We start from the raw sequence: 14290 nt of genomic DNA, 5'->3' as shown, positions 1-14290 counted from the left end.
CAACATTTGTGTAAGCAGTAGATGTGTTAGGGAGGTAACAGGTAACATTTTAATTATATTTTGCTAAAATGAACGAAATGACTCGAAAAAGGATTCGTTCATTTTGCTGAACGAGACTCAAACGTCCGAGTCGGTAAAATGATCCGAACTTCCCATCACTACTTAAAAGTTTGGTGGCCCCCGACCTCTATTATTAATATCTTATTACTTTGCGCCCTCCACCACCATAACCTATTGTCTAAGGGGGAGGAGCAAAAGCTTTAGATTTGCCAAAAATTCAAACTCCAATTTTCAATGGATGTCAACGTTTTAGGTAATGGAGTGCACTGATGATGTGTGTGTGTGTTTGTGTGTCTGTGTGTGTGTGTGTTACAGTTTCTTGAGGATGGTCTACAGCAGGGGTGTCGAACTCCAGTCCTGGAGGGCCGCAGTGGCTGCAGGTTTTCATTCTAACCATCTTTTTAATCAGTGATCAATTTTTTCTGCTAATTACTTCTTTTAAATAACTTGACCCAGGCCCTTTAGTTGTTTCTTTTTCCTTAATTAGCAGCCAGACAATAATGAGACATAAAACAAGCCGCCACATCACACAATATCTGAAAATAAAGAAAGGTGATGGTCTCAGTAAGGTTGATCTCTCATCTCACCAAAACACTTTGACAATGTTCTTATAAACAACAAAAAATCAACAGTTTTGGAAATATCTGCTGTTGCAGAACGAGAGCAGCAACAAGCCATGGAATTAAATAACGGGTTTAATTAACAGCAAGCATCGGCTTCTCATTAAGAAACTGGTTGGAATTTGAAGCCCAAGTTTAAGCTGGTCATCTGTTGGCTCATTTCTGTTTGGCTGTCATTTAATGAGGAAACAAATCAATTCAGAGGACTGAATCCTTCTAACATGGCTGTTAAAATAAAGGGGAAAAAATGAATTAGCAGTGAAAACTGGTTACTGATTAGGAAAAGGGTTAGAATGAAAACCTGCAGCCACTGCGGCCCTCCAGGACTGGAGTTTGACACCTGTGGTCTAGAGCTAAAACCGCTGGATGGAAAAATAAAACTCTAAACTTGTGAAATGACGATGTGCTGATGTGCTCGTTAACTCGGCACTTACCTGTATTGAAGATTTTTTTTTTTTTTTTTTTGCTTTGTGCCCCCCCCCCCCCCCCCCCCCAATCCCGTTTTCTCTTTGTCATTCTGGGGAATTGAGTGTTGCTTGATAAGAGGAAAAAAATAATAATTTCAACAATTTCAGCACATGGCTGCAACAGAACAAACTGTGAACAAAATGAAGGGGGCTGAATCCTTTCAGTAGACTCTATATTAATTGTGCTTCCCAAAGTAATTGGTCTATTTGCGGTCATTTGTTAGGAGAAGACGACATTACATTTATATAGCGCCTTTTGAGACCCTCAAAGAGCTTTACGCAGTGAGTGGGGAGCCTCTTTAACCACCACCAATGTTCAGCATCCACCTGGATGATGTGACGGCAGCCATGTTGCACCAGTCCGCTCACCACACATTAGTTATTAGGTGGTTAAGAGGTGAGAGAGATAGTTAGCCAAGTAGAACAGGGTGATGATTAGAGGCCACAATGAATGAAGCTATGGTGGGCAGTTTAGCCAGGACACCCGACTGTTTGTGAAGAATGCCCGGGGATCTTTTATGACCACAGAGAGTCAGGACTTTGGTTTTACGTCTCATCCAAAGGACCAAGTGGCGGGCCGTCAGGGCCTGCAAGGCCTTCTCTGCTGGCCTAAAAAAATATCTGAATCACAAACTGATGTTAATTATATTTTGTCCATGAATACTTATTAAATAATTCCAAATAGTCTGTCCGCTTCCTTTCATAGCATTTCTGATAGTTGTGCTGCCCCTGCTTCCAGACATGTATTTTCGTATTAAAGCATTTAACTAATCACATTTCAGCCATCATTTGTTGCCAGGCAGGGTCAAAGTCAAAGAAGTCTGCCCAGAGGCCTTCACAATCCGTTCTGCAGGCCCTCTAACACAAAATAAATGTCGATTAAACTGTTGCGTCAACCAATCAGATTTTGAGTTGGTTTCACTAGGGCCCTCTAGCAGGCGTACGGCAATGTCACCGTATTCAGACCTGTTGATTGGATAGGATGGTGTAATTTAAAAATCTGAATGAGAGCATCATGGGGCAGCTGTACACATTGGTATGTTTGGCGGTGAGCATTCCCATGTCCACTGCTTCTGTCGAGCGGACATTTTCAGCCCTAAAGCGAATTAAAACTTATGCCAGAAATACGACAGAGCAGGTTCGACTTTCAGTATTAGCTTCGATGGCGATAGAAAGGGACTTCGTGATGGAACTGAAGAGCACGGATAATCTGTATGACAGAGTAATTGAACTGTTTTTGAGGAAAGAGAGGAGGATGGATTCTGTTTACAAATACAGTAATCCCTCCTCCATCGCGGGGGTTGCGTTCCAGAGCCACCCGCGAAATAAGAAAATCCGCGAAGTAGAAACCATATGTTTATATGGTTATTTTTATATTGTCATGCTTTGGTCACAGATTTGCGCAGAAACACAGGAGGTTGTAGAGAGACAGGAACGTTATTCAAACACTGCAAACAAACATTTGTCTCTTTTTCAAAAGTTTAAACTGTGCTCCATGACAAGACAGAGATGACAGTTCTGTCTCACAATTAAAAGAATGCAAACATATCTTCCTCTTCAAAGGAAACAGAGAGGAATGCAAACAAATCAATAGGGCTGTTTGTTTTTAAGTATGCGAAGCACCGCGGCACAAAGCTGTTGAAGGCGACAGCTCACACCCCCTCCGTCAGGAGCAGAGAGAGAGAGAGAGAGAGAAAAAAATCAATACGTGCCCTTCGAGCTTTTAAGTATGCAAAGCACCGTTCAGCATGTCGTTTCAGGAAGCAGCTGCACAAAAGATAGCAACGTGAAGATAATCTTTCAGCATTTTTAGACGAGCGTCCGTATCATCTAGGTGTGCGAACAGCCCCCCTGCTCAATCCCCCTACGTCAGGATCAGAGAAAGTCAGCGCAAGAGAGAGAGAGAGAAAAGTAAGCTGGGTAGCTTCTCAGCCATCTGCCAATAGCGTCCCTTGTATGAAATCAACTGGGCAAACCAACTGAGGAAGCATGTACCAGAAATTAAAAGACCCATTGTCCGCAGAAACCCGCGAAGCAGCGAAAAATCCACGATATATATTTAAATATGCTTACATATAAAATCCGCGATGGAGTGAAGCCGCGAAAGGCGAAGCGCGATATAGCAAGGGATTACTGTAATCCGAATTTTTGGTGAGTAAAATGTTGCGATTTTCCTAAATAATATTGCAAGTTTATGAGTTATTATTGATGTTTTTTATGTGTGTCGTGGGCTGTAGCTGCAGTAGAAAGGAACTTGTTCACCCCTGGTTTGTCTATTCAATAAAGGCATTTATTGTGGCTATAGGAGTTATCTATCTGCGATGCAACGGCTCTCTATACTGTATTTCTGCATATTAAGATGCTTTTTATAACCATAAATTAGTTTTTGAGGGGCGGGTTGATTCAGACAGAGCACTACTGAAGGCCTAGGTGTGAAATGCACGGTCCGCCACTGGAAGGACCAGAGTGCTGCACCATCTTTCACTTGGTGCTACCCAGTGGCGGCTCATAGCTAAAATTAGTGGGGGTGCTGCTCCAGAAAATGTTTAGCCTTTTGTTTTAAAATTGTGTAAAAGGAAACAAACATGTATAAAAAGAAAATTTATTCAGAAACCGAAAAAAAAAATGAATCAAATAGAATAGCTGGAAGCAGGATAATAATCTAATTCTACACTTTATCACATTCAAGAATATGGTACACGGTTTTTAAGCACAACACACGCGGAGTAAAAAAAAAAAAAACACTACCTTCCACCAGCACGCCAGGGTCGGCACTGCGGGAGCGACAGCGCTCACTCTCCCTCGCAGCCTCGCGTGCGGCTTCCTATGTGCGCATGCGCACAACAGCCAAACACCACGCCGCTGGAACTGTGAAGCGCACAGTTCCATACAAAGACTTTTGTATCTTTTTCATTAACTGGGGGATGGCTACTGACATTAAGCTTAAGGATTATATATTGTACAAGTATAAAGAAAGAATTAAAGAAAAAAGGACTCATTATATTAAATGTTATCGATAATATCAAGTGGAAATAGGGGGTACTGCAGTTCCACAGTGCCTATACGCGAGCCGCCACTGGTGCTACCAATACTGTAATAGCGCTAGTAACTTCACGTTTTTTTGGAATTTTAGTATTGACTTGATACCGAAGTATCAGTTCTTATGACTTTTGTCAGTCCAATGCCTTAGCCCAGCGTTTCTCAACCTTTAAGTATTTGCGACCTGAGTTTTCATAGCAGTTTTAATCGCGCCCCCCTAACGTTTTTTTTTTAAACCCTAATAAAATGTATTCTTATATTTTTTGCTGCCGATACACCGCTACAAGTTTAAAATTTCCCTACAAATAGCGAAGTTATGCCACATATGGCAACATTCGCGCCCCCTTTTTTGTTACTTCCCCACAGTTTGAGAACCGCTGCCTTAGCCACTGGCTAACTCCACACAGATCATGTTCCATTTAAAGAGCGGTCTCATGGAGCCCCCATCCAAGAACTTCTATCAGAATTCCACTTATATTGCACATTTCTGAAACATCTAGGTAATATTAGTGGCAGAATGTATTGCTGCTTTTCTTAATGTCTGCATAATTTTTCTTTCTTTAGGACTGTATCTGGCTTCCTATGAAAGTGAGAGCCCAGAAAACCAAACCGAAAAGGACAGATGGAAAACACTGAGGTGAGACGACTGGCATTTAAAGCCAAGATTTGAGGATGCTGCTATTCTAAACCCATCAGGCAGGTAAAATCGAAGGAAAAGGTCTGACAAGGAATGGCAGATGAGAGAAGAAACACGGTCAAAATAAAACAAAGCAAGGGCCTGAAATGAAGGGATTGTGTTCAAAAAATGCTTTAGTTTCCTCACATTTTTATGAAATCGTTTTCTTCACCCCACTGAATTAAAGCCGAAAGTCTGAGTTGTTTCATTTCAAATTCATTGTGGTAATGTACAGAACCAAAATTAGAAAAAAGTTGTCCCTGTCCAAATATTTATGGACCTAACTGTATCTTGATCACCAAGTTTAACTTTAAAATATGCCAAATAGGCTTGCTCTACAAGTGTGCTAATGTTTGCTCTTTGACTGGGAATGGTGAAACTGCCACAGATATAACAAAATGAATCAGGGTTGTTTAGGCACTTATGACGAGAAACAGCAGAGCCAGACATGATCTGAAAGAAAGGAAATACGTGTGTAAGTAGAAAAATAGATTTTGCTTATTCACCACATAGAGCAGCACACAACCTCTGACCACACTGTCTTGCGTGTAAATGAATAGCCTGTACAAATCCACGCTACAGTTATAAGCGGTAGAGAAACAACCTGACGTGATAGAAGAAAACAAGCTGCACTTTCAGAATCGGCAGACCTATTTTAGTGTAAATAAGCTTAAAAATTGAAGTCAACAATAGATTTGTTCAAAATTGTTCCCCAGTGAATTATTTAACTGTCTTTTCTTTTTCAGATCAACTATCCTGGGAAAGACATGAAAGCATCGGTGAGGGGCACGCATTCTTTGCACTAAATGACTTGAATGGCGTCTAGCTGGGTCCTAGGCCAACTGGCAAAAAAAAACAAAAAAATCAAAAAATGGTGAACTGGATTCATCATTTCCAGAATGATTTGTGCTCTCCAGCAGTCCCCAAGGGGCAAAAATGATAAAAAAAAACAAAAAACTTTGAACCTGTGCGGACGTAGATCAACTCAAGGATGGGAGACCAGAGGGAGCCTACAAAAAAGTGAACTTTTCACATTCATGTTTACACCGAGCTTTGCGGATTCCAGAAAGACGTTCGTTACACGTGGACGGCATGCCTGAGGGTTTTTCTCGTACTTGTATCTCTTTAATGGTGACTGACGGTGAGCACCGGTTTGCTCACTCTCGAGCGCTCTGCTGAATGCGGCGGTTTGAAGGGTTTTACTACTGGTTTACTGGTTGAACTTGAGAGTCAGAAGATCTCGGAAAGGATCTGCTCTGGGTGTCAACTGAAACAGAGGCGACTCTGACTAACTGATATTCAGTTGTGTCTTATTTCTTGAACGTTTCTGTAATACAGATTCCGCCCCTTCGTCGTGTTTTTGCATCGTTCGCTTCCTTACGTGCATGTTTCACTGCAGGCCATTACACTTGTCACTTATAGCATTTACAAAGGTGCCCGTCCAGACGGAACTTTTATCTCCATTTGGTTTGCTGTTCATTCAGCAGGGCTGCTCCTACTTTTCATTGCTGCTTTTGTACGTAAATGATGTATGTGAAATAGGAAGGATAGATGGATTTGTCAGAACCTTCCTTAAAATCCTCTATGTAGACCTTCACCAGGTTACCTTCACCGTGGAATATTTTATTTGGCCAGGAAGTGTTCTAGTACAGAAATTAATTTTTGGTGTAATGTTATCAATATAAATGGGACACTGTTTGGTGTGCACTAAATGCTATTCCCGAGACCCTGATCTGAAAGAAGAGTTAGATGATGGATGGATAGATGGATACAATTGATTGAGATTTGTGTGTTCTGTGATGGGCATGCAACTTATCCCTGGGTTGGTTCTCCCCTTGCGTGCAATGCGGATGGGAAACGCTTCAGTTCTTCAAAACCATAAGCTCCTTGAAAAGGGTGATAAAATGGAGTCGCAGCAAAATGGGAGCCGATATTATTTCCTAGCTTGCTCACACAGTTTGGGTGGAATTTATATGTCCTCTCCATATCATCCCATCTTCTGAAAGAAGAGTTAGATGATGGATGGATAAGTAGATGGATACAATTGATTGTGATATGTGCATTCTGTGATGGGCCTGCAACTTATCCCTGGGTTGGTTCTCCCCTTGCGTGCAATGCGCGTGGGAAACGCTTCAGTTCCTCAAAACCATAAGCTCAGTTAGAAGATGGATATCCTTGAAAAGGGTGATAAAATGGAGTCGCAGCAAACTGGGAGCTGATATTATTTCCTAGCTTGCTCACACAGTCTGGGTGGAATTTACATGTCCTCTCCATATCATCCCATCTTCTGAAGACACCCATCTTAGGTTGATTGAATTGGCTTGGTATTTGAAAAAGTGCGCCCTGTTGGGATGGTTTCAAATTCTGAATTCTGACTCCGCAATGAAACGGGAGTGTGTCCCTCAAGGAGCCATTAACTCCAAAAATGGACCAGGGTCACCGTGGGGAAATGTGTTGTGGAGAGGTTGCTCCACTTACAGCCACAACTGCAAAAAATAAAAAAACAGTCATGACACAAAGAATAATTTTATACCAATCCAAAGCAACTTACAATCGAGTAAATATCAGTCTGGGTAACTGATGAAAAGAGGCAGAATAAATCAAAAAGGTTTGGGGCGACACCACAACGCCCTATATGACAAATTGTAAAATTATTAGACTTTTCAGTGAAAATGAATGCCCCGCAGGACAAAAGCCTAACACAAGACGGTACAAGATGGCGACGCTTCCGTTTAAATGCCTGCCAGGCAGGAAGAGGTGGGTCCAGACCGGTAGTGATGTCATCGGTAGTCGGCCTGTCAATCATTCAGTCTGGAGGTAGGAAGAGAAGAGGAGTTGGTATACACCGCCACCTTGTGGAGTGGTGTTGAATCACAACCACCAGAAGTGTCACATGTGTGACACTATTTAGGAGGAAATGCTGCAGGGCAAGGGTATGAAATTGATCATCAGAAGCGGAGAGCTCGGCATGAAATAAAAACGAGTTTTACTTTCTAGGTTACAAAACCTAACAACAGTTAAATAGAAATTCACCAAACAAGAGAGTCTTAAACACATTGAAGGAGTCAGAATTTCGAATGGAGGTGGGAAGCTTGTCCTTCCATCTAGGAGCTACACATGAAAAGAGTCTGGACTGAGATTTGACGCCACACAGAGTTGGCCTCACTTGATGGCATTCATCAGCAAACCTGACTGGTCAGGAATGAGGACTTCATAAGTGTCTCCATATATATGTGGATGCTGACCCTTTGACTACTTTCTAGGTAAGCATCAGGGGTTTGAATTTAATTTGTGCTGCTGCTACTGGGTGGCCAATGTAGTGATCTGAAAAGAGGAGTGACATGTGCCCACCTCAGGTGATTGAACATCAGACATGCTGTTTATCTGCAGACACTTGAGTGGTTCGGTAGGAGCACAGAACCCCACAAGTGTCTCTGTATATCTATTGATGCTGACCAGTTGACTACTCTGTAGATAAGCATTAGGGGTTTGAACTTAATATGTGCTGCTGCTACTGGGAAAAAATGTAGTGATCTGAAAAGAGGAATGACATTTGCCTTCCTTGGCTGGTTGAGCACCAGGTGTGCCTCAGCTTTTGAATTATCTGCAGCGGCTTGGTGACACGTGCTAGTATTCCTGCCAGCAGAGAGTGGTAGTAGTCCTGATGTAACAAGACCAAAGTCTGGATCAGACATTGTGCTGCATACTTGTTTCAGATATGGTCTTGGTCTTGCAGTTATTGTTTAGAATGAATCTTCAAGAATTATGGACCGTAGCAGTAAAGCTGGTCATTGATCACCACCCCAAGGTTGTGTACTTATCTTGACAGGTGTTAGTGACAGTGAGCTTCAACAGTGATGGGATGCCAAATAGACGGATGGGTGGTGATAAAAAGAAGGACCGTCTTGACCAGGCTGAGCTGGAGATGGTGCTCCATGAGACATGCAGAGATTCCAGCTGATACTCTGTGGTCCTCTGGAGGAAACAACGGGTACAGTTGAGCGTCATCGGCATAGCACTGATAGGAGAAACTATGGGACTGGATGAAGGGGCCTAGTGAAGAGATGTATAGAGAAAGAGTAGAAGACCCAGCGCCGATCCTTAGGGCACCCCTGTACTTGCCTGATTGTACTCTTGCCATCTCTTCTTAGCTGGACACATGCACTCGAGGTAGGATTCAAACCACCGGAGTACAATCCCAGTAATGCTGAGGTCAGAAATGTTGGTAAGGAAATTTTGGTGGTTGACCATGTTGAAGACAGAGAAGAGATGTAGCAGGGTAAGGACAGATGTCATGTTGGTAGTTCAAGCCAGCCGTAACACGTCAACAACAGTGAGTAGAGCCGTCTAGGTGGAATGACACCTCTTGAAGTCTGACTGATTAGGATCAAGCAGCCTGATCAAAGCATTTTTTCAGTGTAGAACCACAATTCCAAAAAAGTTGTGACAACACGAAAACCGCTAACACGAACGACAAGGAATGATTCAGCTTGCACCTAACCTTACCATACCGTATCAATTTCCAGGCCAACTTAATCCTCAGCAGAAGATAAGATATTTCATATTTTACCAAATCAACTCCATTGTTTTTTGAAGATGTACGTTTATTCTCTTATCGATGCCTACAGCAAGTTCTAATAAAGTTGTGACAAAGTTATTTGTCAATGTGACAAGTTGAAATAACAAGGTGACAAACAAATAAGCGTAATGGTCCAAGTTGGCTCCAGCTGTCATACCCTGGACCATCGATAGTCATGTCCGAGATGAGCTGGGCAATGAGGACACTTAACAGCAACAGAGGAAGGTGCAAGGCACAATTATGCTTTTATTCAAACAATAGCATTTCAAACAAAGTGCAGTGCTTCTTAAAAAATAAATATATAAATAAATAATCCATGATAAAAGCAAGTGCTCTTCACTGAAGGATAGAGGTAAAAATCCAACAATAAATAAGTTTCATAAAGTCCAAAACTAAAACCAAGCTGACCTTGGGTTCACTTTTCTGTTTTTGATCTTTTATTGAATTTATTAAAAACATTTAACATTCCATACAATCAAGTCAACACTCATGAGAAAGAGAGGAAGGCCGACAGCCCGAGTAAAATAATTCAGAGTAGTAAAGAGAGTCTTTTCCCTAAATTTAAATGCTTATTCTAAAATGTTATTGATCAGATCCTGCCAGGTTTTAAAACAAAAAGTTTTGCCCAGATCCTCTAAGTGAGAATTTGATTTTTTCCCAATTTCAATTAGTATAAAACACCAGTTACCCACTGACTTAAAAGAGGTGGGCTGGGATTCTTCCAGTAGAGCAAGACAAGTCTACTACGTGTCAATAGTGAAGTGAAGTAAAGGCAACTACAGTTTGTTTGTCCTTCTCGTCTTTAAGCCCCTCTGTGAGCCCACCAAACGCAGCTGTTAGTGGATTAGGGGGGATTGTGACACCAAGGCTTTCTGATAGGCATTTAAAGATTTTGGTCCAGAATGTTGTTAATTTGGTGCAGGCCCAGAACACGTGGCCCAGTGAGGCTGGAACACGATTGCAATGTTCGCAGGTTGGAGACATTTTAGACAATTTTAAGTGAGCCAGATGCGCTCGATTAAAGATTTTGAGTTGAATAATTTAATACTTTGCAAATATGGAGCTCGAATGAATTCTGTATATGGCTGCCTTCCACTCCATTTCTGAAATGTTGAGTAAGAGATCCTTTTCCCACTGTGCTTTGGGATCTTTAAAAGGAAGGGACTTTAAAATGTTTTTATATATTAAAGAAATACTGTCTGAGTCCCCCAGACTAATCAATATCTCTTCTGGAATAGAAATAGGTGGGAGGTGAGGAAAATTGGGCAGCTTTTGTTTAGCAAAGTTTCTAATTTGGAGATAATAATAAAATAATAATAATACATTTTATTTATATAGCGCCTTTCCCATGCTCAAGGCACTTACAGAATATAATAAAGAACGGCAGCGTATACAGTATATAGCATTGTAGAGAAAGTGGAAAAATTGTGTTGATGGAAGACAATTTGGAGTGTAATTGTTCATAGGATGCAAAAGCATTATTTATATACAAATCTCTAAATGATTTAACCACCTTTGTTTGCCATATATTTAGAACTGCGTAAGTTGGAAAGGGTGGCAAAAGGTGGTTATCATGCAGACGTGCCACAGATAAAACATTCTCTAACTTGAAGTGCTTTCTACATTGGTTCCATATTCTGAGTGAATGAAGGAGAATTTGGTTGTTAGTATATTAATGATAACTCATATGTACTGGGGTACAAAGCAAGGAATATAAAGAAGTACTGCAGGATTTCATTTCTTTTGCAGACCAAGCCTGTGTGTGTTCATCTATTGGGGTCAATGTCCAGGTTTTTATCGCTTGTATGTTGGCCACCCAGTAATAAAAGTGAAAATTAGGTAGTGCCATGCCGCCTTCTGATTTAGGTCTTTTGAATCTGTGGGTTTTTTCGAATTCCAAATAAATGAGGTTATGATTGAATCTAATTTCTTAAAAAAAGATTTGTTAATGTAATGGGGATGTTTTGAAATAGGAACAGAAGCTTAGAGAGGATATTCACCTTGACTGTGTTAATTCTCCCTGCTAAAGTAAGATGGAGGGTAGACCATCTATGCACGCCTTGTTTAATTTTAAGCTACAATGACACACAGGGGGCTCCTCAGCTCACCAAACCTGACACGATCAGACACAGGCACAAGTTTCTGCAACAAGGCTTTTATTTTGCTGTGGGAAACTCTTCCCAAATTGTTTCCCACCAACCAAACATCGTCTTCTCCAGACGTCTCTGCATTTTCTAGCAGGATGACGCCAAACCACATTCTGTCTGGATTACAAGTACACAGCAGTTGCAAGCTGAGAGTGCTGGTATGAGATTGGCAGTCCTGACCTGCGTGGCACAAAATGAAACATATAATACAGCAAAGCAGCATGAAGAATGAATGGGGGAAAATTCCTCTCGTCAAACTTAACCGACTTGTGTCTTTAGTAGTGTCCAACAGTGTCTTCATAGACATTTGGAATAAGCGACCAAGTAGCGTGGCAGACAGTAAGAGTTTAGGAACTTACAAAACTAGATTTGAATAGAATTAAGTGGACTGGACTGGCGAGCTTTGTTGGGCTGAATGTCCTGCTCTCGTCCAGATTGTTGTGATGTTCAATGCCCCAGTGCTTAATAAGTGTCATGAAAAGAAACGGCAATGTGACACAGTGGGGAACACTCAGCTGTCCAAACTTTTTTGGAGTCATCAGAGCTGATGTGAGTGTATATTTTCAAAACATTAAATAATGTGTTATAATGTTTTCAATATAATGTGGGGTGAAGAGAATTTGCAAACCACTCCTCTTTGTTTTTATTAACATTTTCCATACTGTCCCATCTTTTTGGAGTTGGGGTTATGGGACCATCAAGGAAATTGTAAATGGATGGACAAATGTCTTATATTACTGAACATATGAATTAAAGGTGCCCCGAATGACCTCTAGTGTTTGTCGGTTCTGCATGGGATTAGTGACTAGAAATTTTGCATCACTTAGGGATGGTCGTCCATCATGTAGTCAATGAATAAGTGTTTGGTAAATAATAGAAATGAGGATCAAAATTGCAAAAGGCAATTAGTGAGATGTTCTAAGTAGCGATTAGTTTTTCCACAAATTGAGGTGGTAGCACAGTGGTTAGCTTTACTGTCTTGTGGATCCAATGTCCCAGGGTCAGTGTTGCCAGGTCCACAGTTTTCTCGCCCAGTTGGGCTATTTTTGATTGTCGTCCGTGGGGAAAAAATGGGCTTTCGTGGGTTGCATTTTAAAAACAATGTGCTATTTTTGGACTATTTTTTAATTTCATCCATCTTGCACCACCTTACCTTTCTATTTGCACTTGCATATGTTCTTTTACCATTGTAGAATAGTTTCCAATGTGTGATGGTTTATAACCCATTCTATCACTCTGAAATATCTCAGAGGGGAATGGGCTTTGATGCTCTAACTTCACCCTCTCCCACCTGATCCCACCCCTCCTTTCCAGTGTGTTATTTTGTCTACCTCAGACATTGGGCTGTTTTTTGGGGGGGGGGGAGGGGGGGATTTGCTATTTTTAAACTGTCTGTGTGCTGTAATTTTTTTTTTAGGGACCTGGAAACCCTGCCCAGGGTGTAATCCTGTGCCCAGTTGTTGTCTGTGTAGAGTTTTCATGGTCTCCCTGTGTCTTTGTCTGTGTTCCCTCCTACATCTCTCAAGTCCATGCTGTTTGGGCTACTTCACATTTGTAAATTGAAGGAGGTTTGCCCTGTCTGGGGCTGTTTTCTCCCTTGTGCCCCGTGCCACCGGAATAGGCACCAGCTCCCTTTGATTGTATGTGGGTTGGCAAATGTTACTCAAACAAATCATTAATGGGTGATGCAACATTTACGGTATTCTTGCTAGGGGTGAAAAAATTATTATTTTTTTTGTTTTTGTGGTTCTCTGTTAAAACGGGTCTGACCATTTTGGAGAATGACTGTATTTAAGATGTTTTTGTATTTTGAAACGATACAACTGGTAAAGTGGTGTACAAATAATAATCGGCTGCCGTGAAATTGGCCTTGACGTTTTTGTACCGTAATGAAGCCCATGTAATGGCTGAGCTCCTTCAGGTTTTGCCCTGCTTAGCTTGACCCCCTGTTTTCCATGCTTGTATCATTTTACATGTGACATTTTACCTCAGATTTGTATAAACATTCACAATTCCCCCACTGTGATTGGGTAAACATGTACAGTATGTTTTAAAAGATTTCCTTCCTAGATTTAAAGTCTGTAAGAAGCTATTTTGAATTTCAGGCAGAGGTCCAGAAATGGTGTTTCTTTAACTAATGTATATTTATTATGCTCATTGTTCTTAATAAGCCGTGCCGGTACAGTGAACAGTTTCTTCTTATGCCAACCCCAAGTTTTTTTTCCTAGTAACAACATTAAATTAAATGGACATTTCTAAATTTCTATTTCTTTATTTCTTTAATGACCTCTTGGGCATGGCCATCAGCAGTGTGACTGTTTGAGGAGAGCATGCCAACCTTGTCAGAAGGTTTCCTTACCTTGGCAGTGACATTCATGTCTCTGGTGACTTCCTATGAAGTCAGTAGACGGATTGGGAGAGCATAGGGGGTCCTGACGTCACTGGAAAGGGGTGTGTGACACTCCTGATATCTCTGCACAAGGACAAAGGTCCAAGTCTTTAGAGTCCTGGTGCTTTCTGTTTGTGAGACATGGACGCTATCCAGTGACCTGAGACGAAGACTGGACTCCTTCAGTGCTGTGTCTCTCCGGAAAATCCGTGGGTACCGTTGGTTTGACTTTGTGTTGCTCATGGAATCCCGAATGAGGCACATTACCTGCATTGTGAGGGAGCGTCAGTTACGGCACTACAGCCGCGTGATG

At 41.4% G+C, this 14290-nt stretch overlaps 1 protein-coding gene across 1 annotated transcript in view; it reads left to right on the top strand.

Annotated features, from left to right (window-relative positions):
- Positions 1-12895, top strand: part of LOC114660422 (ras-GEF domain-containing family member 1C-like) — a 158228-nt gene extending 145333 nt beyond the window's left edge. The window contains exons 13-14 of the mRNA XM_028813114.2: positions 4751-4823; positions 5609-12895. Of these exons, the coding sequence (XP_028668947.1) occupies positions 4751-4823; positions 5609-5633 (98 nt within the window). The 3' untranslated portion in view covers positions 5634-12895. The remainder of the gene's footprint in view (positions 1-4750; positions 4824-5608) is intronic.
- The last annotated feature ends 1395 nt before the right edge of the window (positions 12896-14290 follow it).

Source organism: Erpetoichthys calabaricus, chromosome 11 (assembly GCF_900747795.2).
Source record: "Erpetoichthys calabaricus chromosome 11, fErpCal1.3, whole genome shotgun sequence".
NCBI lineage: Eukaryota > Metazoa > Chordata > Cladistia > Polypteriformes > Polypteridae > Erpetoichthys > Erpetoichthys calabaricus.
This window is presented reverse-complemented; position numbering and strand designations above follow the sequence as displayed.